This window comes from Ictidomys tridecemlineatus, chromosome 5 (assembly GCF_052094955.1).
Source record: "Ictidomys tridecemlineatus isolate mIctTri1 chromosome 5, mIctTri1.hap1, whole genome shotgun sequence".
NCBI classification, from domain to species: domain Eukaryota; kingdom Metazoa; phylum Chordata; class Mammalia; order Rodentia; family Sciuridae; genus Ictidomys; species Ictidomys tridecemlineatus.
The window spans coordinates 31,189,099-31,215,925 of record NC_135481.1 but is presented as its reverse complement, the minus strand read 5'-3'; the positions used below and the strand labels follow the sequence as shown (position 1 = coordinate 31,215,925).

At 40.1% G+C, this 26,827-nt stretch overlaps 1 protein-coding gene across 2 annotated transcripts in view; it reads right to left on the bottom strand.

The window, feature by feature from the left end:
- Atp8b4 (ATPase phospholipid transporting 8B4 (putative)) overlaps nucleotides 1-26,827 on the bottom strand; it is a 260,993-nt gene that overhangs the window by 211,912 nt on the left and 22,254 nt on the right. Inside the window, exons 1-2 of one of the 2 annotated variants that reach the window (XM_005316551.4) lie at nucleotides 14,755-14,937; nucleotides 3,477-3,542 (exon numbers count right to left, since the gene is read on the bottom strand). In XM_005316551.4, coding sequence (XP_005316608.1) covers nucleotides 3,477-3,504 — 28 coding nt within the window. In that variant the 5' untranslated portion in view covers nucleotides 3,505-3,542; nucleotides 14,755-14,937. Of the gene's footprint in view, nucleotides 1-3,476; nucleotides 3,543-14,754; nucleotides 14,938-26,827 lie in introns of those variants that run through there. The other variant, XM_078049629.1, reaches the window with a different exon arrangement.

Here is a 26,827-nt window from a genome sequence, read left to right as displayed (position 1 = left end):
GAAGTACCTCATTGAGGCACAATATCACCTCTTCAAGGTATTTCCCCAAAGAAACCCAGGCAGATTCAAATCTCTACATTGTACTCCTCTGGCAAATATAATACTGTAATGATGGTGAATAAGATGTTTCAAAATCATTATTGCTACCATAAACATAAAAATTAGTATATATATATACATACATATATATATATATCATATTATATTGAATTGTAAAAACCTACAGTTGGTATAACAATATATCATTAAGGGTTCTAGTATGTTTTTTTGAAAAGAAATGATAGATGTCTGAGGTGAGGGGTATGCCAGTTATTCTGATCTGATGATCACGGTGCTTTGTAAACATGTACTGAAATGTCATACTATACCCCATTAATATGCACAATTACAATGTATCTATTAAAATTTAAAAATATACTTTAAAAATTGCTACAAGCCAGGTACAGTGACACACACCTGTAATCCCAGTGGCTTGGGAGGCTGAGGCAGGAGGAGGCGAGTTTAAAGCCAGCCTCAGAGAAAGTGAGGCATTAAGCAACTTAGTGAGACCCTGTCTCTAAATATACAAAATAGGGCTGGGGATGTGGCTCAGTGGTCAAGAGCCCCTGAGTTCAGTACCAAAAAAGAAAATGCTATTGATTGACTGACCGAATGAATAAATACTTCAAGTAAAAGAAGCTCTCCACCCTATTACCAGATCTCAAGGAGAGGAATTAATGTGACACAAAAATGCCTCATTCCCAATCATGATGATGATGCTAGTGATGGTGACCCAATGTCAGTTTCTAAGTCATATGGCCACTGTAACAGGTCCAATAAGAAGGGACATGCCTCAGCTTTCTCTGCCAGTTAGAGCTAGGATGCAGAAACAGACACAGCTATGTGGAAAAAACCACTTAACTTCCTTAAAGTAGCAGTGATTATTTGTCTAAAAGATGAAATTTTGTGTGAAGAAGATCAACACTGCATTTCTCATAAAAAAAAACTATCAGTTAGAACTTTTATAAATAAGAAAGGTGAGGCTCAGAGAACTCAACAGGAAGAGCTGTTAAGCGGCAAGCCCAGGTTTACTCCTATTTGCTTCCAACTCGTGTTTCTATCACACCACGAAAGACCATTACAACTGTCCATTTAAAAACAATTGTTCATATAATATTTGTACCAAAAACATTCAATCCAAATCAATGTAGTAGGAATTAACTATTTAACTATTTAGAATGCTTTTTCTTTCTTCCTTTTTTATTAGTGCATTACAATTATACATAAAAGTGGGATTTGCTGTCACACACTTGACATGCACACAGTATGACAACATTTTGGTGAATTTCATTCCCCAGGATCTTCCCTTTCCCTCTCCTCCTTCTCCCTCCTGGTCCCCTTTCTCTATTTTGCCACTCCATTATGAAGATGCTATAAATGGCTGGACTAGACTTTCCTAAAATTCAAAATAAAGAAAAATAATCTAAAGTTAAAAGAAAGTAAATGGATTAAAAGCTAAACTCAACGTGTGAATAGTGATTAGACATTGTATCAAATTTAAATCAGCTCTGAGAGATGAGATTTTGGGGTAACAGTTGGGGAAATTAAAAAATGGAATGTATGTCATTTATCGATGTTATGTTTCTTACATGTGGTACCAATACTGTAGTTTTGTAGGAGAAAGCCTATTCTCAGGAGAAGCATAGCACTTTTTGAAGAGAAAGGAAGAAAGAGAGGAAACAGTAGCAAACTGTGACAACTACAGATAAAGTGAAGTGCATGTGGGTGTTCGTTTTAGGATTCTTTCAACTTTTCAGTAAAACAATATTTTCTAAAAAAAAAAAGTTATGGGAACATGTAGATAAGAATAATGTTATGGAGAAATACTCAGACAAAAATATCTATAACCAAAGTATTAATCTTAAAGAGAGAGTTTCAAAATAATGTGCAGTGAAATTCCATCTGGGGATATATAATTAGACCAACACACAAGTACATGAATAGAGCTCACTGTGGTGGGGCCTCCAAAGTTGTACCCCCAACAGCCTTGAATGATGGTCCCTAGATTGCACAATTACAGTCACTTCTGCTTTTTTACTTTTATTTAGTAAGAAATTGCCTCTTTTTTTGTGTGTACATTAATATATATATATATATATATATATATATATACAAGTAAGGCCTGGGTCTCAGACCATGTTCTTAACACACCAAATTTTGCAATATTAGGTTCTGTCAGAAACTTACCCATGTTCTAACTAACCTTATGTTTACAATAGTAAGATCGTACCAGTGGTCTGATATAAATTATTTCAAGTGACAAAGAAAAAAAAAATGACAGTCATTCTAGACTCTTAGACTAGCACTGGGAAAGCATTGTCCCAGAGGGTTGTGGTTAATGGCCGGCAGTGGGAACAACCTTGAGACAACGTGTAACTCATTTTGAGACTATGTTGCATGGTGCAGCATGGCCTGCACCATGAAATCAATACCTATGCAAGTAGGTTAAAGAACTGTCAGGGGTGTCACTAGGAGGGATGGGGCAGTAGATTAACTCCAGCCCAACCTTCAGTCTACAAAATCTATGGTCAAAAATAAATAAAATAGCAGCAATAAATTGGATTCACATTCACTGAAGGAAAAACTACATGATAGACTGCCACTGGCTAACCAGGATCAAAAGGCAAAATCAATACTTACTAGTTGGGATGCTGCACTAAAGAAACCAGAATATTATTAATACTATAGTTTGAGTATCTTAATCTAAAATGCTCTAAAATCCAAAACTTTGTGAGTACTGACATGATACCCAAAAAGTTTCAGATTCTGAAGCATTCCAGATTCCAGATTTTCAGATTAGGGATGCTCAAGCAGGTAAAGTCTGTGCAAATATTACAAAATCTGAAAATATTCAAACTCTAAAATACTTCTGGCCCCAAGTATTTCAGATAAGAGATGTTCCAACTATTTCCAGTTGACTGATTACTCAATCAAGAAAACAAAGTATTTCCTCCTACAACAACCAAAATTATTTCCACTGTGTAAAGTTGGTTTTAAGTGTTCGTGCATGCACACACCACACAGAAATAAAAATGAAGAACAAACTATTGATTCATGCAACCACATAGATCTGCGTCAAAAACCTTATACTGAGCTGAAGAACCAGGACCAAAGAATAATACTGTGTTGTTTCATTTATATTTTGTTAAAAACAGGCAAAGCTAAACTGATAGAAATGAAAAGATGGCTGTGGGGAATGCAGGAAGGATGAATAAAAAGACACACCAAGGAATTTTCTAAGGTGACAGAAATGTTTTATATCTTGTTTTATACACCCTTGAGAGTTTCAAGGATGCAGACACGAATTGTCAAACTTGTTGAACAGAACACTTAAGACCAGTGTTTGTGTATTGTCAATAAATTAAACCTCCATAAAAAATTAAAGTTAACATTAAAATACATATTGCTTCATATCATCTGAAGAACACAATACTTACCAAGCAATTTCTTTTTACTGCAGAACATTTTTGCTCCTGACCATTTACCAAATCTCAAACGCGGACCTACGTTAGAAAACAGAAGAAGCATACAATATCAGCATTTGAAAAATGTTCAATGACCATAAATTTATATTTATTAACTTTCTTCCTAGATAAATCTATATGACTAGGAAGTCACTGACACAATAAGGAACAACTTCAATTTATCAGGCTTAAATCTAACTGGATAAGAATAATTCTACATTGCATTAGATAATGGGGAATGAAGGGAAGGGAGGGGAGATGGGAATAGGAAAGACAGTAAAATAAATCAGACAGAAATTTCCTATGTTCATATGTGAATACACAACCTGTGAAACTCCACATCGCACCATGTATAACCACAAGAATGGGATCCTAATTAGAATAAGTTATATTCCATGTATGTATAATATGTCAAAAATACACTCTACTGCTATGTATATTTAAAAAAGAAAAAAATAATAATTTTGTACTAAAACAAAATTTATTTGTATTATAAAAGTTTTGGGGCTTAGAAAATGATGCCCCAGAGTAAAGGAAAGTTTCTCTCTAAACTTTTTGTCCTTCTGCCTTTGACTCCTCATTCTCCCTCAAAGTAAGCCACAGAAACTGGAATCCTTTTTCCCCAGAGCCATTCATAAAACCTAAAACTACTACTCTTTCTCCTACCTTTCTGTGTAGAGTTGACCATAAAGAAATTCTCCAACTTACTTTTTTTTATTATAGATCAATAAGATCCCCATTCCAGAAAGTTCCTATCCCATACCTGGGAGAAAGAAATGTTACAACTGAAGGGCCAAGAAGAATCAGATCAGACAGGCCTTGCTGGGCTTCCCCCTTTTGGTCATTTTCACTAGTTCAGACCCTTTTTGCCCAATTATAGTTCTCCATGGTTCTGGCTGCTTCATTGAACCTAAATATAAAAATGAATAATTCATTCCAGGTCTCTGGGTGTTTAATATGAAGCCTCCTGTATCATGTAGGACTATGATCAAATAAAATGTGCATGTTTTTTCTCCATTAATCTATTGCCAGTTTATCTCATTAGACTCAAATATCTAAACTTCAGAAGAAAAAATTGAACTTCTCTTGGACAACTCAAGGTAAGAACAAGTGTGACATTCAATTTGGCATTAAAATTGTACCAAAACTAATATATCCCATACCTTGTGGCCCAGAACATCTTGGGGTGAGGTTTCAGCATCTGCCTTTTACTCAAGAGTCATAGGTAGTTCATATCAACTGGCTGGTAATAGCTCCTGAACTTTGGGAGCCACATGTAAGAGAAATTATTAATCAAGCTCTGGAGAAACTAAACACAATTCAAATTTTTTTCCTCCATTTATCCTCATAGCCTCATCCAGGTTTTATCAAGAAATTCAGAATAATTCCATTATTATCTTCCACATTTTCTGCTCATGGTCTAATTTCCTTCTTATAGTAAAGTCTGTTAAAGATTTAGAATGAATACATAAGCAAACAAATGATTTCAAATATTCAGAACCCAGTAGATCATGGATGTAACCCAGACACCTTTGCAAATATATGACCGGGTACACTGAGGTAATGAATGTATGCTTTTTGTATTCAAAGGGAAAATGACTTGTTTGCTTCCTGCTCAGAAAATTGATATGGTAGGATGCAGTAGACATACATAAATAAGAAGTTTGTCAGTCATATGGAGACCACAGAAGGGGAAGAGCAGTTACAAAAAAATAGTTTGCACAGGAAGCACAGCCCACTCTGCTCCACCACAGATACCCCCAGAATCTAAAATTCCTGAAATAACTCCTCATTGTGCTTCTGGGTTGTGCCTGACAAAGAAGGCCACTGACACTTCATAGGACCTGGGCTTTTCCAGGGCCCAGGCTACTAAAACTGATGACTCCAAGCAAGAAGAGAGGGCACTGCTGCCTAGAAGCAGGAATAGGTGTCAAATATGACCCATCCGTAAGTCCCCTGTTCCTCCCTCGACACCTTCTACCAACTGCCACCAAGGTTGCCCAAGACCATCCTTCCCACCCCTCCCCACTACTTTCCTCACCCCAGCCCCAGCCGTGGGTTGTGACTAGGGCACAACTTCCTGCTGACCAGAAACTGCTCTTGCCCTGTGCTCCTTCCCCACAGGTCTCCCTCGCTCCAGCCTTGGCCACCTATAGACCAGCGTCCACATCAAAGCCAAAGTTATCTTCATAAAAGGGAAATGTTGTGCCCCTGCTAAAGACCCTCCAAACACTTTCCACTGGCCTGGGGAAACAAAGATCAAATTCTAACATGACGGCTAGAACCTTCCACACCCTGATCCCTGTTCATCTTCCTAGCCTGATTCCTTATCCCTCTCCTCCACTGCCCACATGCCCTCCCCCCCCCCCCCGGCATTTCTCAGGTTTACACTCCAGAAACATTCCATTTAGCCTCTTTCCATTTGGGAGACTTCACACATGCTCTTCCCTCTGCTTGTGTTAACCACCCAACCCATCTCTGCTCCTCTCAGCTCTCATACCCACTCATATATCACTTCCTCTAGGAGGCCTTCCCTGACCTCAAATCAGATAGGAACACCCCAATGCACTCCCATAAGCCTGAACGGCCCATTTCAGAGTCCCTATCACTCTGAATTGCCTATTATTTTAGCTATTTCCCCATTGCTTCATATACCCAATTAGGGCAGACACTTTATCTGTCCCAGTTCTTAGCTGTAGGTCTGGTATCTAATACATGCCTGGCGCATAGGATGGCCCTATCAACACTTGCTGAATGAAAGAAGATGAAGGAATAATGTCTTGAAATTCTAAAAGGAATGGAGCAAGGGCTTCTAGATACTAAAAGTCACTGAGCAACTATTCTTCCCAATCCCCAGATGCAAATTCTAGAATGTTAAATCTGCCTTTCCAGAGCTGGGGACTAGAAGGCTTCCTGGTCGAGGGAGGCTCCTCTCACTTACTGGCCCCCATCCTCCTGTGTGCCACTATCTCCAGCCTAGAACCCCAAAGGATTAGCAATAGGAAGATTGTTGTGGGCCAATGGAAGGAGCAAATGAGCAAATCCTGGGAGAGGGAGCAAATGAGCAAATGAAGAGGAACTAGAGCTAGAAAGGAAGATTTATAAAAAGGATCTTTTATTGAGGAAAAGCTTTCATGTGAAAATAAGGTGGTCAAAGTAAGTTATCATCCATAAAGGACTTTCTTTGTTGTTTCTTTGTTTCACAAAACAGTTGCAAACAAACAAAAGCCTCAACAGATATAAAATTACATAAGGAAGGAAGATGGAGAATCCTGTGGCAAGGACCCTTGTATCTGGCCAAAGGGGGAAAGCTCATCAGCAATTCTAGGCTAACTTGTTAGAGATTGAAAATTCTCTCAGGGGACTAAGTCAACATGTGCTATTTTCAATGGCTCAGAGTCCCTGGAGCAGAGGAAGAACAATTCTTTAAGCCAAGATGACAAAAGGAACTGGATACCCTGTGAGGGAACAAAAAGAAAGCAGGCACAAGGAATTCAACTCTCAGAAGATGGTGACAAGTCACTGGCTAACTCCTTTCTTTTTCCTTGTTGGTTTGGCAGATTGGTCTGAGAGATTAGAAGTGACAGATAACCAATAGAAAAGATGGACCTAGGGCTGAGGCTGGGGCTCAGTGGTAGAGCGCTTATCTCGCTTGTGTGAGGCACTGTGTTTGATTCTCAGCACCATAAATATATTAATAAATAAAATAAAGGTCCACTCACAATTTTTAAAAATATATTAAAAAAAAAGATGGACCTCAATGTATTTGTGTAATTTAAAGGTAATCAAAGGGGAAATATCCATGTAACCCCTTCCCACTCTTAGTTTAGATCTTCCAGCAAGGACTTCTCATTGTAAAAATTCCGAGACAATCAAGCACAAAGCACTACCAAATCCTTTATGGTCATCTTCATGATTTTTGATTTTGTAGAAAATATTCTCAATTTCATAATTAATCAAGAGTGATAAAATAATCACTATTGGATGGATTTAATAATATTTCTGAAAGATTTTCAGAAGTTATTTCTTATTTTTGATACTATTCAACTGCTTTTTTATTCTCAGAAACATAAAATTACAACAAAAAAGAAAGAATTGACATTCAAGCCCACGTTTCCTCTAGACCAATCTTTTCCTTAGAACAATGGCAATTCAGGAGTATTTTTATGGAGGATTCATACCAATGTATCAGATTCTAGTTTAACTTTGAGGAAGGAAATTTGTCTTTTCATTCTTGCATCTATATCACCTCACCAATATACCCCTGCAAACACTTGTTCCATCTCTAAATGATGTCAGAGTAGAGAAACAGTCATCTTTTACTAAACTTTTGGGCCAGAAGACGTCTAAGGAAATACAGTAAACAAAATGAGATAAGAAAATTTTTGCAAAAAAGTAAAATCTAGCTGTAGAAGCAGGAACTTGGGATTTTGAAATTCAACCATTTACAAGTACTAAAGCAAATAATATTTACGAAAATGTTCCCCCTTTTTAAAATTGTCCCAAAGCAGAAGAAATGGGAAGAAGCTGCTAAGTAGGTAGGTCTTGTCTTACTCCTGGCTTCTTCCTCTCATGCAGGCGACCAGAATGGTGGTTTCCTTGGGTTAAAGTTCTACTAGATTTTATGTTTACATATATATGTGTATATGTGTGTATCACATATGTGATATGGTATGTATTTATGAAAAGGTATGAGAAAAATAAGAAAATGACTAACAGAAATTACAGCTAAGGGCTTTATGCATACATTCATTTTAAAATGAGATTAGTACTTTTTTAAAATCAAAAATTAAAATTCTATGAAGATTTTCTTTTCTTTACATTCCAAGTTTAGGTTTGGTCATAGAAAATAATTCTTGTAATGATAGAAACAACAAAGTCAAAAGAACATCCCAATTCGTAGAGGGAAAATGAAGAGTTGTTTTCAGACACCTGGAGATTGAGGTTAGACAAGCTAGTTATGCCTATGTGGGGAAGAGGGGCCTCCTGTCCTTATTATGATTTCGGGTCTCTTATAGTGGAAAGTGTACACCAGGTGCAGGTGATACAATGCTTTAGCAAAGGATTAAAATGAAGAGTCCTTTTAATGACCTGAGGCTACTCAGCAATCAAGTTATTAGGGATAATTCCCCCTGCTCCAATTTCATGCTCACCAAGCAACCTGCTGATAATAAGTTGCTTTCCCACAGAAGCTGCCCTACAGGGAGAGAAGGCACTAGTCATGATGAAGTGAACATTCTGGTCCTCCTGACAGTTATGTTACATATTTTAAATCAATAAATTGTCATTCTTATTCATATCATCTGTCTCCTGAGCTAATATTAGTTTGCTCCAGGAAGGTAGATCTGGTTTTGGTGTGCTGTTGAATTACATTCCAAAATCTATAGGACAGATGGCCCACTCTAGCCATGGTGAGTTCACCAGGAGGACCTCCAGGGAATAGCCTGGTGAGCTACTCAATCAGCAATGGGATGTGGTAGTTGGAAGCCTGTTCTTTGGTGTCAAACAGCCTGATCTTGGATTCCAATTCTTTCTCCTATCTCATTACAAAACCAGGAGCAAATCTCTGTATGCCTCAGGGTCAACCTGATAGGCTATAGAGACAAAGGGCACAGAGTGAGATCTCCAAGGCAGCTCTTTGAATCTTTTTTGCCAAAGTAGCCACACAAATGTTAGAAAGAAAGGAGGACTGTGAGTATAATTCCTTCAAGACACATGCAGTGCAAGATAAGTGTAAAAGGGTAGTAAGGCTTTTTAAAAACAAAGAAGGAACTGAATTTGGTGTAACCCCAGCTTCTTGAGAGGGTTGCTAAGTGAGCCTGGGCAACCTGGTGAGACTTCCCCCAGCCCCTGCCATCTAAAAAAGAGGAGGAGAAGGAGGAAGAGGAGGAGAAGGAGGAAGAGGAGGAGGAGGAAGAGGAGAGTTTAAAGAGAAGATACGCATTCAGTGTAGAGATGGTGTGTAAGGGGTAACCTAAGGGAGAAGAACCAGTAGAAGGAGAAAGATTGAAAAGAGTGACAGAAAGGCAAAGGAATGGGAAGAGATTGGAAAAGAAAAAGAAAGTGAAGGGGCCAGGGCAGGTAAGGAAGAGACACGAGCAGTCCAGACTAGGAGTTTGGACTGCGCATGGGGCAGATCCTTGGCTGCCCTGGGAGCCCCTCCCTCCCCTAATGAGAGTATAAGGAAGAACTGGAAGTTTCCCACCGGATGGATCCTCTACTTCCTTTGAGCTGTGGGTTCTCTTCAGAGGCCAAGGAGAAAGGGACCCATATGGCTCCAACCTCAATCTCTTCCCATTCCTTTGCCAACACCACTCCTGCCCTGGGGAGGACCCCCTGCCCTCCTCTCCTCTGGGCTCCATTCTCTACTCTGTCCTACTCACCTTCTCTGACTCTGCTTTCTCTTGTCCCTTGGAGACAAGAGCACTAGACAGGAGAAACTTTAAATATAATAAGATTCAAATCCCAGCTCAGTTACTTTCTAGTGTTACTCTGAACAACTCAGGTACTCCTCCCAAGGCTCAATCTGAATCTATGAAATGGAGACCACAGGGCCTCCTCCAAACGGTCGCACTGTTAATATATATGTCTATACAGTTCTCTCCATAAACGTGTGTCCTCCTCCCAGTCTGCCTTTTCTCCTCCTTCAATCTCCCAGCTTCCTCTCCTTGTCTCCTGACTTTTCTTTATATTCCTCACAGCGGTGCTTCCCCACTAAATTCCACCTTGTCTCTGAGAACCAGCTCAAGCATGGACAGGAAGAGGGCTACTGTGTGGACTGAGGTGAACCTTGAAAATCCAGCTGCTTGAGCAGTGGTAGGTACTAGGGTGGAGGGCAGGATGAGAGAACAGGCCCCTTCTTCTCTTCTTGCTCCCTCCTGCCTTCTCTGGCCCTAACTGCCCCTCCCTCTCCAGGCCCCAGGTTCCCAGAGTTGAAGAGGAAAAGCTTTAGCAGGCCCACCCTAGAAACACAGCTCTAGGACCCCAGAGAAGGGAGATCCTGGTGAAGCAGAAGAATCAATGTGGGAGGTGAGGCCAGATAGGAAGCAAGCCCAGGGTGGTCCTGCACATGTTCAGCTGTGAGTGTGAGTGGTGTGGACGCTTGAATCATATTTGGTATCAGTGGCAGATGCCTACATCACGGTACTTGTCAACATGGTACAAAAGTAGAAGTGAAAACCATCTAAGCCAATCTGCATGTGCACATGTGTACAGGTGGGAGTAAAAGCAAAGCCAAATATATAAATTGCTTAGCAATTATGTATAATTACCATGACTCAATAACAAATTGCTGTATTTCTGTATGAGGTATATCAGGTCAATATTGTCACGAGTCATCCTGTCAACCTGTCGGTTTACAGTCTGTTAGGCGTGTAGTCATTACCCAGCCATATTTTCACAGCTTTTCTTGTTCATCCCTGTTTGTTTGCCTCCTTGGTCACCTAGCTTCATTTTCTCTTTCCTTCCTCCTCCTTTCCTAGCCTGCTTTACCTGTCCCCACAGGATTGAACCCAGGGGTGCTTTAACCCAGGGGAGCACCTCCCCAATTCCAGCCCTTTTTATTTTTTATTTTGAGACAGGGTCTTACTACATTGCTTAGAGCTTACTAAGTTGCTGGGGCTGGTTTTGAACTTGCCAAGTTGCTTCAGCTGGCTTCCTGACTCAGCCTCCCAAATCATTGGATTACAGGCGCACACCACCATGCCCAGCCAAGCCTGCTCTTGCTGCCTTTCTTGAGCATTTTCCCCACCTTCTCCTCATCTTGTCCTTTCTCTCCCAGACATGCCTCCCCTGATTTAGTCATCTTCCTTCCCCTTCTCACTTCTCTATTTCTCCACCATCCTGGAGTCAAACCACTCAGGTTTGCGTGGTCCAGCTAACCCTTTAACCTCCAGCAAGTTCCCCCACCTTCTAGCCTGTTTTCTCATCAGTAAGTCTTGAGCATCAGAGTAACTCATAGGATTATTAGGGAAACAAAATCAGACCATACCTGTAAAGAAATTAGCACAATACTTCCTGCCTCAAAGTTAAGTCTCATTTAAGGAACGCTACTATTGTTTTTATTTTTCTTAAATGTGTTTTCTAAACTCTCCACGTGTAGAAAAACACTTACCCAATTTGAGAGCCATCTCCTAGTGATGCTCAAATAATCAGACCTTCATCAGGTATCTACTCTGTGTCTAACCTGGGTTGGGCACAAGGAAGGCAAAGACGCATTCCCTATCCTTCAGAAGGCCACAGTCCAGGGACGAGAAGAGACACACAGAAAGAGCATTAGAACAGGAGTGCAGGGCTGTGGTAGGAGGGATGGAGAACACAGAGGCAGAAGGAAGGGAGTCACCCAGGCTGCTCTACAAAGTCAGCCAATACCTCACACATGGCAAGTCTGAGCTGAGTCCTCTTGAAAGGAAGAGTTTGTTGAATAAAACAAGGTAAGGACAGGCAAAATGAACAGACTGTGGAAAGACTAAGTGTTGTGAAAGGAAGGTGAGCAGTAACATTGGTGGCAACAGGTCACAGGGATTTAGGTGGAGTATGATGTAGCAAAGTAGATGAGAGCTGGATCCTGAGTGACATCACTGTCCCAATGGTCTTCCCCATCACCATGCACTGGGTGCTTGACCCAAGCACCAGCATGTATCATCTCATTCAGTCGTCACCAAAGCTCTGAAGATAGGGACCATCACGAGGAGACATAGAGCATTGCTGCGGCCAAGGTCTTGTATCGATCCTGCAGGATAGTGTGATTAGAATCCAGCCCCTCTTGTCCTTCAACATTGCTCCCCGTGTCTCTCTATGCCAGTCCATGCCGTCTGAGTTTTTAGATTACTCTCATAGCATGGGCTGACATGGAAAGAGATTTGAAATCAATGACAACAGGCAAGTGAAGCCACATTCTAGTCACCAGACTTTACAAGTGGCCCATAGGTTGAGGGGCAGAACAAAGAGAAATCTGGGGTTATTGCTAGATTTTTGCCTTGGACACGGAGAGGACAGAGGTGCCATTAACTAAAAAGACAAATGTAGCAGAGGAGGATAGAGGAGAAGAGGGAGGGGCAGGAGCAGGAACTGGGATAGGAGAATAATGACTCTGATTCAATCCCATGGGTCCTGGAATGGTTCTTGATCACTGAAGACATCTTCAGCACTAATGAGAAAAGACAAATTTGTAGACTTGGAATCATCCACCCAAAAGGAACTGCTGAAGTCATGGGGAATGAATGATCTCATTCAGGAAGAACAAGAATGAAGAGAGGACAGTGGGTGAGGATAAGTCAGTAAAAGAATAAGGACAGAGCCCTAGGGAATCTCTTGGGCTCACGAAGAGTCAGAGAAGGAGCTACTGAGATGAAATGCTTTGGCCTACCCACAGCCCGCTCCTCCCCTAGGCATCCACACTGTGCCCAGCACAGGGTAGGGGTTCAATCAACTTCAGGTGAGTAAATCAAAGAAGAGAGGAAGAAAAGGTAGACTCAAAGCAAGGAAGAAACATTTCCAAAAGTATAGCAGTCAATAACGTTTGATATTTATTTAGAAATGTATTGATATTCAAAGCACTCATTACCACTAAGAAGTTATGTTTTTCTTTGATATCTTTGCATTAAAAAAACCCTCAACCAACTACCTTCTAATTTTTATACATGCCATGCCACCAGCATCTAGAACATTTACATTAAACATTCTATTTCTGCCAGGCATGGTGGCACACACCTGTAACTCCAGCTACTCGGGAGGCTGAGGAGAGGGATCACAAGTTCAAGGTCAGTCTCAGCAACTTAGAAAACTTTATTTTAAGACAAGTTCAGGGCATTGACAAGGTCTCAAAACAAAGTTTAGAAAGGACTAGGATGTAGCTCAATGGTTGAGAGCTTGTCTAGCGAGCATGAGATCCTGGGTTTAATCCCTGGTACTGCAAAAAGGAGAAGTAGTCCAATTTTCTTTTAAATAGTTAAGTTTTTTCCTTACTAAAATTATTTCCAATAATGTAGCCATCTGTCAACAACAACAATAACAACAAAAAATCCCCAGGCACAGAAAAGAAGGTCACTTGGTCCCTCTATTTAAAGATTCATACATGATAAGACAAATCACTGAGTTTTCATCTTGGAGTAAAGGGCCAGCACAGAATAAACCCTGAGACTCATGGGCACAGGTGTTGCTCATCCCACACAAAATCCTATATTTCCTCATCCCTTCCTAATAAGCCTTCAGCCCCCAATTAACAGATCTCTCCAGTTTCTCTCTTTTTTTTTTCAAATAGCTGATTGTCAACCAGAGACCTGCAACACTTTCGTGTCTATCACCAAAACAGCCTATAAGGATCATTTTTTCTATTCAGAAATATCTCAGCACTGCAAAGTTAACCCTCAAGCTTCAGAGGGATGGACCAGTGCAAACTGTCACATCTGAGCCTCGAATTCATCATCAAATTAAAGAGTATCTAGAATAGGCTCGCTAGATGAAATCTGACGGGGGTGGTGGGGAGGAACTACCAAAGGAAATGACAAAGACCCACACATCAAAAAGAAAGGGACATTCATGCTACCCCCCTGGCTCATTTATAGGCTAACATAATAAAAATCTGAATTTCAAGTGAAGAAAATGTCAAATCTCCCATCCCTAAATTGTCTCAAAGGAATTTTTTTAGTAAGAGGAAAATAATGCAGAATATTTGCTAAATCTCAACCACAGATAAAAAAAAAACAGCAAAATGAAATACTCATCGGGAAGAAATGAACAGAAAGTTCTCAAGGAGCAGAGCTAAATGCCCACTTGATCTCATCAACTCACCTCAACCAGGGAAGCTTTCCCAGCAGTGGGGAAAATCACACGAGGATCCGACCCACAACCATATTGAAGAGAAAAGCAAGGCTATACTGCAAGAAACAAACTAGATCTCTAGAGGGCATTCTTGAAAACCTGAGATCAACTCCCGGAAAAAAATGGTCTTGACCACTTACCGCTACCGGAAGCTACTAGGTAGCAGCCAGATTCAGCCTTTCACCAGAAAAGGAAAAAAAAAAAAAAAAGCAATTTGGCTGCAAGTGAGGAAGTGGGGGAGAAGAACACTCCTAGGAAAAGGTTAGAGAAGAGCCTGTCCTCCAGCTGTCTGCTACTGCTGCCAGGACAGAACTGGTTAATATTGGAGAAACAAAAGGAAACTCCCAAGAGGCTGGCTTCCTCTGTGAGAGTCAAGAATTCAGAGGGTGAAAGTGAACAAAGGAAGGGACACCAGCTAGCATCTACTTACCAAGCCTCCACCGCCCTCCACCGATAAGCAAAGAAGAGTCCTTTGGAGTTCCCACCTGTTACCAGAGATGAAAGACTTAGCAGTGAGGTATTTTGTTTTGTTTTTGTTTTTAATCATCACAAGGGGAGTTCAGCTCTCCTACAGATGAAAGCCAAGCACACATGAGCAACATTGAAGACGCAAAGAAATGACACTTCTTCTTTCCCAACATCCTTAATTTCAACGCACAGGAAGCAAGCATTAACCCTGAGGATACCAAAGAACAAACGCTCATAAGAAATAGACTTGAACTTTTTTTTTTAGTTTGGAATAGAATTGAGGGATCCTGGCTCAAAATGTGGGATAAGATAAAAACAAAATATTTTGGTTTGTGTCTATTTTTAAAAGGAAGGATATGGCTCCTTTTAAATATTCCTGAAGTCATTTAGGGATTTTCCAGCTGTTGCATCAGATCTGCCAGTTCAGCATTGAAATAAATATGTTTTAATCATGGCTCTATAACCAGAGCAGGCTGATCCCCTGTGCCTCGTCAACACTGCTCTCCTGGAACATCCTCGCAATGGACCCTAAGTTTTTCACAGAGCCAGATAGACAGAAACAGGGGCCTTTCCCTCCCCAACCTAGAAACTACAGACTTCTGGAAACAAGAGTGATGACTTTCTCTCTTATGTGATAGAGGACCAAGAACAGCTTAGAGAAGGATGCAATCATTTCTTCAAAGTATTTAAAATAAAAACATCTTTAAATTTTAAAAAAAGACTTAAGCATAGCCTCTAAACAATTTTAAACCCATCATATTGACAAATAGTGTAAGTCTGGTAATCCTCTTTGTTGAAAAAGGTAGAAGAAAACCTGCACCTTCTCCTATATTCTTAGTGAAATATAAATTGGTAAAATACTTTAAAAGGAAACTAATGCCTATGAAATCTAAAAGTATATATGGTTCCATTTTTTTTAGAGATTTACCTCACAGATAATCATACACATGTGCAAATGTGTTGGCAAATATGTTCATTATAGATGTATGTGACAACAAAAGAAAAAAAAACTAACTAAAATTGACCTAAATATAGGGAACTGCCTAAATAAGTTAAGGTACTTTCATACAAAGGAGTTCTATGCATCCATCAAAAGTTATAAACCAGGCATGATGGTGCACACCTGTAGTCCCAGCTATTTAGGACACTGAAACAGGATTATCACTTAGTTCCAGGAGCTTGAGGCCCACCTGGGGAACAGAGCAAGGCTCTGACTCAAAAGAAAAAAAAAAGAGGGGATAGAATTGGAATGAAGACTCAGATCATCTGGGTTCAGCTCTGGCTCCACTGATAACTGACTAGGTGACACTGGGAAAGTTCCTAAACCTCTCTGGGCCTCAAATTTCTCATCTGCAAAAAAATTGATAATAATGTTACTTAACCTTATAGAATTGTTGCAACTAAAACAGTGGCTGGAACATAGTAGATACTCAACAAATATTAGCTATTATAACTAAAAGAGAGCCAGGTGTGGTGGCACACACCTGTAATCCCAGAGGTTCAGGAGGCTGAGGCAGGAGGATAGGAAGTTCAAAGCCAGCCTCAGTAAAAGCAAGGTGCTAAGCAACTCAGTGAGACCTTGTCTCTAAATTTTAAAAATACCAAAAAAAAATAATAATAGGGCTGGGGATGTGGCTCAGTGGTCAAATGCCCCTGAGTTCAATCCCTGATATCCCCCCCCAAAATAAATAAATAAATAAAGGCCCTAAGGCCCTAGTTATTCATGCACTAACTGGTCTGAACTGATTTAATCATGTTTTTTTTTCTAACCAAAATCACTGAAAGAATGAGAAATCTTAATGGGAGAAGACAGGCTAGAAAGACAGAAGACATTCCTACCATGGCACCCAGAACTCCTATCTCATGTTTTTCTCATGCACAGAACTGACTGTAATGCATGCACAGGTGTGCAAGAGGGAAAGAGAAATCCAGCAGTGATCACTTACCACTTCAAAATACTCATTTTGGAATGCAAGTGTCTTGCCATTTGAATACCCTCTTCCAGATACAACTTCAGATATTATAAAAAATAATTTTATGGTGTCATAAATTATGTACTGAAAGTCACAGAACACCAGATTTATTTGTGTCATCCCTGAAAGTCCCAAATCTCTTTATCCACCTCTGGAATGTAACATTACAGCAGTCACTTCTCTTCTCTGCCAGGCCCCTTTCTCATCTACACATCCCCTTGCCTCACATCATTCAGATTTCTGCTCACTCATTTCTGTGTCAGAGAGGCCCACACTGGTCAGCCTTCCTGAAACAATACCCACCCACAACAGTGTCATTTCCTATCCTTTATCTTGCTTTATTTTTCTCCACTGGAAAACTACACAGCCATTATACTATGTGTGTCCTTGTTAAGGATCCAGTTCACCCCAGTTCATCCAGTTCACTAAGATGTCAGCTTCAGGAAAGCAGGGACTTTGCAATGTCATAGATGTGCACATAGGACCTAGAACAGTATTCAGCAATGCTTGATGGATAAACAGAGGAGTAACAATGTGGCAAAGTAGTCCATGATTCTATAAACTCATTCTTGAACAATCCACCTGCTCCAGGCAGACCAGAAGCTAATTTGAAAGAGCATCTCTTTGAGAGGAGCCCTGGAGTCTACACCATAAGCCTGGTACAAAAGAGTGAGAATTACTGCTGGTAATGCTGTAAACCATGCCAAGTTGTGCAAATTATTGAACAGTCCTAAGTCTTAGCTTTGGGGTTGTAAAATTTAAAAAAAAAAAATTATAAACTTCTTCTCCAGCTATTTGTGAATTCTAACCAAGATACTCCTTAAATGAACAACAAATGAATCCAAGAATGAGTTCATTTAAAAATTGCATATGCAGTAATAGAACAGAAATAAATAGCACATGACCTGGCGCCCATCATATAATTGTTGTCTAACAAAGGTCAGTGTCTACTCTCTTCCCAGAATCTTCCTAATGGCTACATGGTTTCCTTTGTCAGAGAAGAAGGAAGACATCTGAGTTCTGAGCTAACCCACATCCCCCGTTTTTTCCTGATCAAATCACCTGGCTTCTCTTCCCCAAGCATACCCTTTTGATATGTGATAAAAAAAAAAATAGATCTTTTAAAAGGATGAGATCAGTAAGGGTAAGTAGAAGTTTTACTGTTTTCTTCCTGCACTCCAGGAGACTGTCCTCCATGGCCCACATCCTCCCTTCCCCTGAACTCTGTAAAGCTCCTGGCCTACTGCACCCTTTGTCTTCAGTGGTTGAGGCTCACTCACCTCTTATTCACGAACACTTCCACCAAATCATTGAAATCACACGTACCCCTATGGTCTTTAATACCTAAGTATGGTTTTCTAACTTCCTGTAGTTTCGTCTATTCTCTGGCACTTTCCATGGTGTATTGGGTTGAAGTTCATCAAGGAAATGTGATTCAGCCTCCCCCAATTTCTCCACCAATTGCTTCCTGTTGGTGAGTTAACCTTTAGCAAAAGAAAGTAGGTTTCCTTACATTGACCAACATAAACGACTGACCAATTGCTGGTGGTAAGGTGTCTCAGGTGGGGTTTTCCATTCTCCATAAGAGGATTCACATTTGAGTTTCATTATTACACAATTAGCTCACAAAAAGAGAATAAGAACATAGGGAAATGTTTCTTTAGAAGTTAAGCAATGGATAGGGACCTAGACTTAGAGGAGTTTCTTAGTGTACTGCTGAACTTTCAGGAATTAAAAATAAACTAAAAATAATATAAGCCCACTACTACATTAAAATTAAGCCAGTATGATTTAAAAATTAAAAACACCAAAATTCCTGACTACCTCTAGAAACCAGCTCCTGGCAGTAATCTGGACTTTTCCTCAAGGACTCTCCTAAATATCCCTTTTAGTGCACCAAGCAAAACATGGAACCTAGAGAGTTTACTGTTATGCAAGCCTGCTCACCAAAACCAGGTGATTTGCATTTAACTCGCCCTTTCTAATCCATTCTGAACCATGTGTTCCAGAACTAGATGACCCAGCTTTAAACCAGACAGCCTAACCCAAGCCAGACAATTGGCATCCCTAGTTGTAAAAGTCATTCTAACAGTTTGTTTCCAAATGACGAATGCTCCAAAGACAAAACTGGATCCTGGAATAGACTATTGGCTGAAGCATGAGAAACACTCCCCAGAATGATGCAGCTCTGTCTCTCAGGGAAGTACAGTGTCTTCTTTGCACATAATAAGTGCCCAGGAGAGATTTGGGGCCTCTATTATTTTTTTTATAGAGATTGACATCAGAAAAAGTCTTTCCAGCAATAAGGGCATTGATCAGAATGGAGTGGAAGAACAAATCTGATTTGGATCTATTAGGGCTCCAGTGGTTCTTGCCACCTCAGAACCTTCAAGAGACAGAAGCAGACAAACTGTAGGGTTCTTCTAACATAACTCCTGCAGCCCTGTTTTCTCCTTAGGCTGTCATCCCAAAGAAACCAGGACCCAGGCCAAATGGCATTATGAAGAAATTCTTGTTAGTATCTCTCCCCTTTTAGTCCACCCTAGAGATCCCCCATACAAGGCACTGGCATAGTGCATCATCAACTTAATGCCCCCAATTAGAACATATCTCCAGGACATTTCACACATCTGTCACCATTTTCCAAAGTCCAATTCTGTATCAACCCCTCTACAAGGCACTGGGAATCCCAAGGCAACCAAAATCCAGTCTCTTCCCCAGCAAGAATATTTCCAGGGGAAGGGAAATGAGTTGTCAACAAATTGTAATTCTGTGTGGTGAGAACTCTAATAGAGGTAGCTCCTGTCCAAGCAGGCTTTGGAACTACAGAAGGAAGACATGTTTCCGTGTGGGTGTGGAGGGGTCAGGGGACACTTTAGCAGAACACATGAAGGTGAAGCCTGAAAGAAGAAGTAGGCAAATAGGGAAGATCTTTTTATAAGCTAACAGTCCAAGATAAAAAAAAAATACCACTGAAAGTTTTTATCTCCTCTTCTCATCTATACTCCATCCCACCTCAGAAGACAGCATCCTCTACTATGACCTGAGCATTCATTTCCAAGTCCTGGACTGAGTCACAAACATGTATCCTAGAGCATTCGTGAATGTGGGAGACAGAAGCACATTTGTCATTATCTCAATCTATCAGTATAGGTGAGGACTAGGTCCCACTGGATTAGAGACCAAGCATGGGGTAAGCAGAAATTGAGTCTCAGGTGCCTCAAATGCTATCTCGTGTACATACCAACCCACCAACCTGGATGAATTCTTTCTCAGGTAAGTGTCTCCAGCTTGCATTGTATTGTTGACTGTAAGAAAGTCAAGCTTATCAAACTGGAAAATCGCACTGGGGCAGAAGGTAAAAGAAGAGGGTGATAGGAGGGATGCAAGGCTGTTCAAGGTAACTTCAAGGTCATCCTGCTGCTGGAGGTATTCCATTCCTGATGGAGAACAGACCCTACCGAAGACCGCCTTTGAGGAACTATTCCAGATGAATAATGACAAGGTGTCCATCAGCGGCTCTGCACACATCACCACTAACACCACTAGCACCTCTGGGTAGAGTGTGCTGAAGTCTCAAGGCCTGGGACCTACGATGGCTGAATGGATTATGGAACTATTTCCTGTGCTTTCTCATGTTTCTGTTCATCCCTGGGTAGGGAAGGTGTCACTTTCAGATCTTTCTATATTGGTAAACCAGTGCTTCACCTTGTATCTAAATCTGCCAGGAGAAAGGAACATGAATATCATCACCTCAGAACAGCAGGAGGAAATATGGGGTTAAGTAAAGCCAGAGGCCAGAGAGTGAAGGGGAACCATGGAGGCAGACACCACTAGAGTCCTAGTTTTTCCTAGATTTGGACTTTAAGCTTTGAGAGAGAGCTGACTACAAAAAACATCCAGAAATATATGGAGCACCTGAAAAATCTGAGCTGATGTATGGTTTCTTTCCACTCTAACGTGTGCCTTTGTTCATCAGATAACCAAATGCTGCAAGGTTGGGGGCACTAGGGAGAAGATGGTTCCAGACACTTTAGGCTGTGTTCCTGCCGTGTCACAGCTGATGAAAGGAAGACCTGGGTCAAGGTGATAAGATCTCCTTGTGCAAAAGAATCCAGGGACCCAGTAGGGGCCCAAAGCTTCTGCTCCTTCCACTTCCACAATCATCTAAGTCCTGTGATGCCTTGTTGGGAGTATCAGGGAAAAGAAAGGGACACCCAAGTGCCCTAAAAATGACTGATCAGAAGAGGTTGTTTGAACTGGAAAAAGACTGTGACAAGTAAGAGGGCCAAGTTAAGATGGAGGAATACTTTACCCCTGGTTACCCTTTGGGGGACACTCACGTTGGTGAGAAAGAACTGGTCCACTGTAGAAGTTAAGGAGTCACATTTTTCAGAGCATATAAGTAATATGAGTACATGTAACCTCGGTGCACTCACATCCGCCACTGAAGGAAATCTGTCTCTCTCTTGTTACCTCAAAGAGTCAAACTCTTCGAGGGTTGCCATAGCAAAGTACCGCAAGCCATGTGGTTAAAAACAACGGAAATTTATTCTCTCACAGTTGTGGAGCCTGGAAGTTAAAAATCGAGGCGTCAGTCACTCAAGTTGTTTCTTTCAGGAGGTTCTGAGAGTGAATCTGTTCTGTGCCTTTCTTCTAGCTTAACCAACGACTTTTGGCATCCTTAGGTCATAGATGCATCCCTCTGCCCGCTACCTCTGTCATCACCTGAGCTTCTCCCCCGTGTTTCTCCTCTATTTATTGTGTCTTCATGTGAACTTCCTATTAGGACACGAGTCATTGATTTAGGGCCCATCCTAGCCTTAATTTCTGCAAAAACTCTACTTCCACATAAGGCCATAATCTGAGGTTCTGAGTAAACACAAGTATTGGGAAACACTACTGAACCCAGTACAGATGCAAAGGGAGTTCTAACAAGTAGCCAGTATTAAAATTACAGTAGTCTCCCCTTTTCTACAAGGGCTATATTCCAACAGTCCCAATGGATGCCTGGAGCTGGAATTTGAACCCTGATTCTGATTCTAGATTCTGTCAGCCTAACAAATCCATTATATCTGCTTCTCTAATGATGTCCTCCTTCCATTCCACAGAGGAGCTAGTGGAAATTTATTTATCCCCAAGAGAGCAGATGTGTCTGAGTCTCCACTGATGTGTTAAAAATATAAACACAGTTACATAAAAAAGGAGCAGCATTCAATATCATATAACCAAATTTTTAACACCAAGATCCAAACATTGGTAAGCTTTAATACTCTCCTGTTCAAACTCTGGTAATATGATTAGGAATAATACTAGCAATACTTGTTTTGAAAATTAACATTAATTATAATTAGTAGTACTTAAAAACAAAGGCTGTAAATTCATGCTGCTACAGTTCCTGTACTTTCTTATATCCTTACTCAGCATTACAATCAAAAATGTTTTGTTCTGAAATTCATAACTGATTTATATTGATATTGGAGCAAACTTTAATGTAATTTATTTTGACTTTTCAATCATTTTTAAGATAATAGTAAAAAAAAAAATTGGCTCCATGCCTGATTATTAGCTAATACACTATAACAGTCATTCAGCAATTGGTCTGTGGTTTGGTGTCCAGGAAACTGACTTAAAAAGAGACAACTTATTGGCAATATTTAGAAACAGGATATATTACTACTAAATAGCTAATTTCCTAATTTTTGATTTTCATAATGAAAAGTACATAAACAGCTACCCCAAACTTATGTTGGAGGCATAAGAATTAACTAGATGTGGATTTTTACTTTAAAAAGTTGTAGATATATGTTCAAAAACACACACACTCAATACACACAAGCACACTATGTAATATTTTTCATCCTTAAAAACGAGAGAAATTCTGCCATTTGTGACAACATAGATAAACATGGAAGACATTAAAGAAATAAATCAAGTGCAGAAAGTCAAAATGTATAATCTTACTTATATGTGAAATCTAAAAAGTCAAGCTCACAGAGACAAAGGAGAATGGTGGTTGCCAGGGGCTGGTGGGTGGGGGAGGAGTGGAAGATGTTAGTCAAAAGATACAAATTTGGAGGTTCAAAGCGATCACTTTTAAGAATCTAATGTATAACATGATAGTTAAAACACTGTATTATGTACTTGAGATTTGTTAAGAGTGCATCACAAGTGTTCTCACCTAAAAACAAAATGATAACTATGTGAGGTGATAGATTTGTTAGCTTGATTTAGATATCAGACCATTATGCATATATGTTAAATATATACAATTTGTATTTGTCAATTATGCCTCAATAGAGCTGGGGGGATTTAAGAACAATAAACTATCGATAAATAAGAAAATTAAAAATAAGATGTTAGAGTTTAGTGACAGAAAACTTAACTATGACAAATAAATTATGCAATGATAAGTGCCACTGTAAAGTCGGAAAGAAAGTTGTGATGGGAAAGGAAGAAGAGAAGTGGTCAAGATCAGGGCAGGCTTTAGAGAACTGAGAACATCTGAGCTGGGGCTTGAAGGACCAGTCTGATTTGTGTACACAGCAATAGGAGTGAAAGTCATTTGGGTAAAGTGACCACAGGAGCAAAAGACAGAGAAATCAGAAAACAGAACATCTGCCAGGTTCTGGTAAATACACCAAATACTGTACACCCTCTCTGGCTGGCTGGCAAGTGGAGTGTATGGGAGACAATGGGTAATATGAAAGAAAAACAGATATTAAGGTTTGACATACAATCACCTAGACAGTGATACAAATGTCGATGGGACTGGAGAACAAAATATTGATTCAAGAAGTATTACAAGAATGGAATCAACAATACTGGACAATAGAAAGGGAAGGGAGAGAGAAAAAGTCAAAGATGATACTACATTCTTTGCCTTAATATTTAGGGGAACGTTGATGAGCTTGACAAAAAAAATCTGGAGGAAGAAGATGGGACAAAATCTGTTCTGCCCACTTATAAGCCTGTGCCCAGCTAGCTCATCATGAAGCAGAAGTAGAGAACATTCCAAGCCTGACAGTCACTCTGTGACTCATTTAGATATAAGAGTAAAGTTGTTGTTACTCTCACAGAAATAAAACAAAATGTGCACATTATTAACAAGATCCTTCAGGTGGGTTGTTGAGAATAGCTAAGCCTTAACTTGAGTTTCAAAATTAACCGTAGAGGAAAATGTCAAATGTTTTATCTCCCCAATCCTTTAGGTCTTCAACTGGTTAAAATCTGAAAATTATCTCTTCTGCTTTTGAGATGTGGGTATAACATGTTATTCATTTCTATACTCTTTCAGTTTCACCTACACTAAATATTTAGTGTAACAAATTCTCACCTTGTCAGTTGATCCGTATTCTAGATTTCATCATTTGGGGTCTGCCTCCAATATTCTGCATGGTCTTTCCATCTTGCCCTCAATCTTTAACGGCTCTGCCCCTCCCCTGATGTTATCACACTTCAGAGAATCTCCAATTTTAACCAGGTTTCCAGGAATTACTATCACTGTGATTTGTGGGAATTAGTTGAGCTATAAGCCAGAGTATTTGACACGTCACATCTGGCCTTCAAGATTGCTTTAGTTGACCTTTACAATGCACATGTAGCTATGCTCCTAGACATCCTTTAACTTGTCAAGTAAGTATGGGGTGCAAACACATGAAAAACCCAAGTGCACTGACTTCATCTAGCATCACCGTAAGCACATGTTTTCTGCCAAGCAAGGAGATGAAGTCTACTTCCTGAACATATTTTCACAGGGCTTCCTAATTGAAACCTGACGTACATAAAACTGCAACTAAATACCAATGCCATTGAGGAAGAGCACCATCAAGAGAAGTGTCCTAAACTCCTCTTGTACCTGAAGGGGAAGCTTTCTGCCCAGTTAAGGGAACACAGATGTTGCTTCAAAGGGCCTCCAAAGAGTGCTAAATTCTCACTGATAAACTCATATCTTCCCAAAATTAAATGATATAGTCCCCAGAGATCTAATAATCCTCTCATATATTTCAATGAAAGATGGAGTTGTTTTATTGAATCCAAACTGGAGTGTGGATTCTCTCCTTTTCATAGCATTTAAATGCACACAAGTAGCAGCAGTTTGGTGCTACACCATCTCCTGATGGTGTCAATTACTATGATCCTAACCATGCCCATTCCATCTTGGAGTTTAAGTAAACAGGACCACCCCTCACTGCTCTTAGCCCATGATTTACAGGGGCCCTGTGTCTGGCACTCAGGAAGATGTTAGCTTGCTCTCACCAGTGATTACAACTACAACATCGTCATGTAATTTTCAGATTTTTCAAAGACTTCAAAGCCCACAGCTCTCTGTGAACTTGCTATCTGGGCATGTTTTCATGGTAAGAACTAAAGGGAGGAGAGCTATACAGAAACTTCAAATTATGGGCACTTTGCAAATGCATTTCTCGTGTCTATTAAATGTCAAAACATCCAGGACAAAAATAAAAGGGCTGGTCAATCCGCCACCCATACAGGGGAAAAGCCAAGCTGGAACAAATGTGACTTAAATGTTGGTTTGGAAGGGCCATTTGATTTTTCCATGATCCAGATATTGTATCCTAATTGCTTCCTTTGCTAAATGAGTAGTGCTTAATTAGTAAGTAGAAATGAATTTACTTCCCCCCTTCTCTCATTTCCTAAGTGACCAGATGTCCCGTTTGGAGGACATATCCTTTGTGGTGTGGTTCCAAGAGCACAGAGCAGTCTTCATGTGTCTTAAGAAGCCACACTGCTTGATGGTGAGACTAGGGACTCCAGAGTCAGACTTGCCCATGTGCCAAGCCCCACTCTGCCACACTGTGGCTGAATATCACTGCACACCATACCCTGTGTGACTCAGTTGCCTCATGTCTAACATGGGGAATCATAATAATAATGCCTACCTCATCAGGCTGTGAGGATCAAATAAAATAATTATGTGCCTGGGACATGGAAAATGTTCAATGAGTACTTTTTATTATTGTAATCGGAACATTGGTTAGGGGAAATTTTTAAAAGTTATTTTTTGCTTAGAGATTAATCTCTAAATTATCTTATCATAATTCTGAATTCTATATCCCCAAAGTTTTTGTTCATGCTCTAGTGGAGCATGTCAAACATATATCAATATCCTAATATGTATGAAGCACTGTGCAATTGACTTTTTATGCATATTATAGTCACAGAAACAAACAACCTGTTAGCACCAATTTAAAATTCAATAAGGACCTATTATATGACAGGCAGTGGGTCTACCAAATGCACCTGCCCAATATCCCTCTTACCAATCAATGAGTAAATTCTTCCAAAAAAGCAACATTTGGGAGATGTTTAAATACCTGTAATAGCCAGAACTTTGTGGGAAGATTCATTCAGAGAGACGGCAAATCACACACGACTTTTCACGTAGTACTGGGTGAGGAAAGCCACCACATGCTGAAGTCACTGTGCATCTTCATTACTCACAAGTGATAATCACTGAGTGACATTTAAACATCTTAACTAAATACCAGCAGCATTTTGCTCATTATTAGAAGCTTCTCAGAGTGAATGTGATCTTGTGATAAGATCCAAATCACGTCTCTGAGGGGAGCAATGCCTACTGACAGGAAATGTATAACAAACTGCCAGGACATGAGAACAGTATCATCTCATGTCACTTTTCACCAAGCGGTATCTGATGTCTCTCCCTCATCAACAACTCTTATAATGCTTCCCTCATGAAGTGAGGCATGTGACCCTTACAGGCACATGCAGTGTTAGCGCTGGGAGGTGACATCTACAGATGGGGATGGTCAGATAGGAGAGTAGAAGGAATCTAACGTTTATTAAATTCCAGAACCCAGGCTCCCTGTGACTTTAATGATCTTCCTACTGCATCACACTAGTGACAACATTTCAGTCTTCTGCTCATATATTCTTCTGCCAAAGTCTCCGTTTACAACTTAACTATCAATATTTTGGTAAAAGCCGTGAGTATAAGCTGCCAACTACAATGCTCATATCAGTAGCACTCTAACCACATTCTCCCATGATGAGAGGATACATTGGTTCAACCTCTCC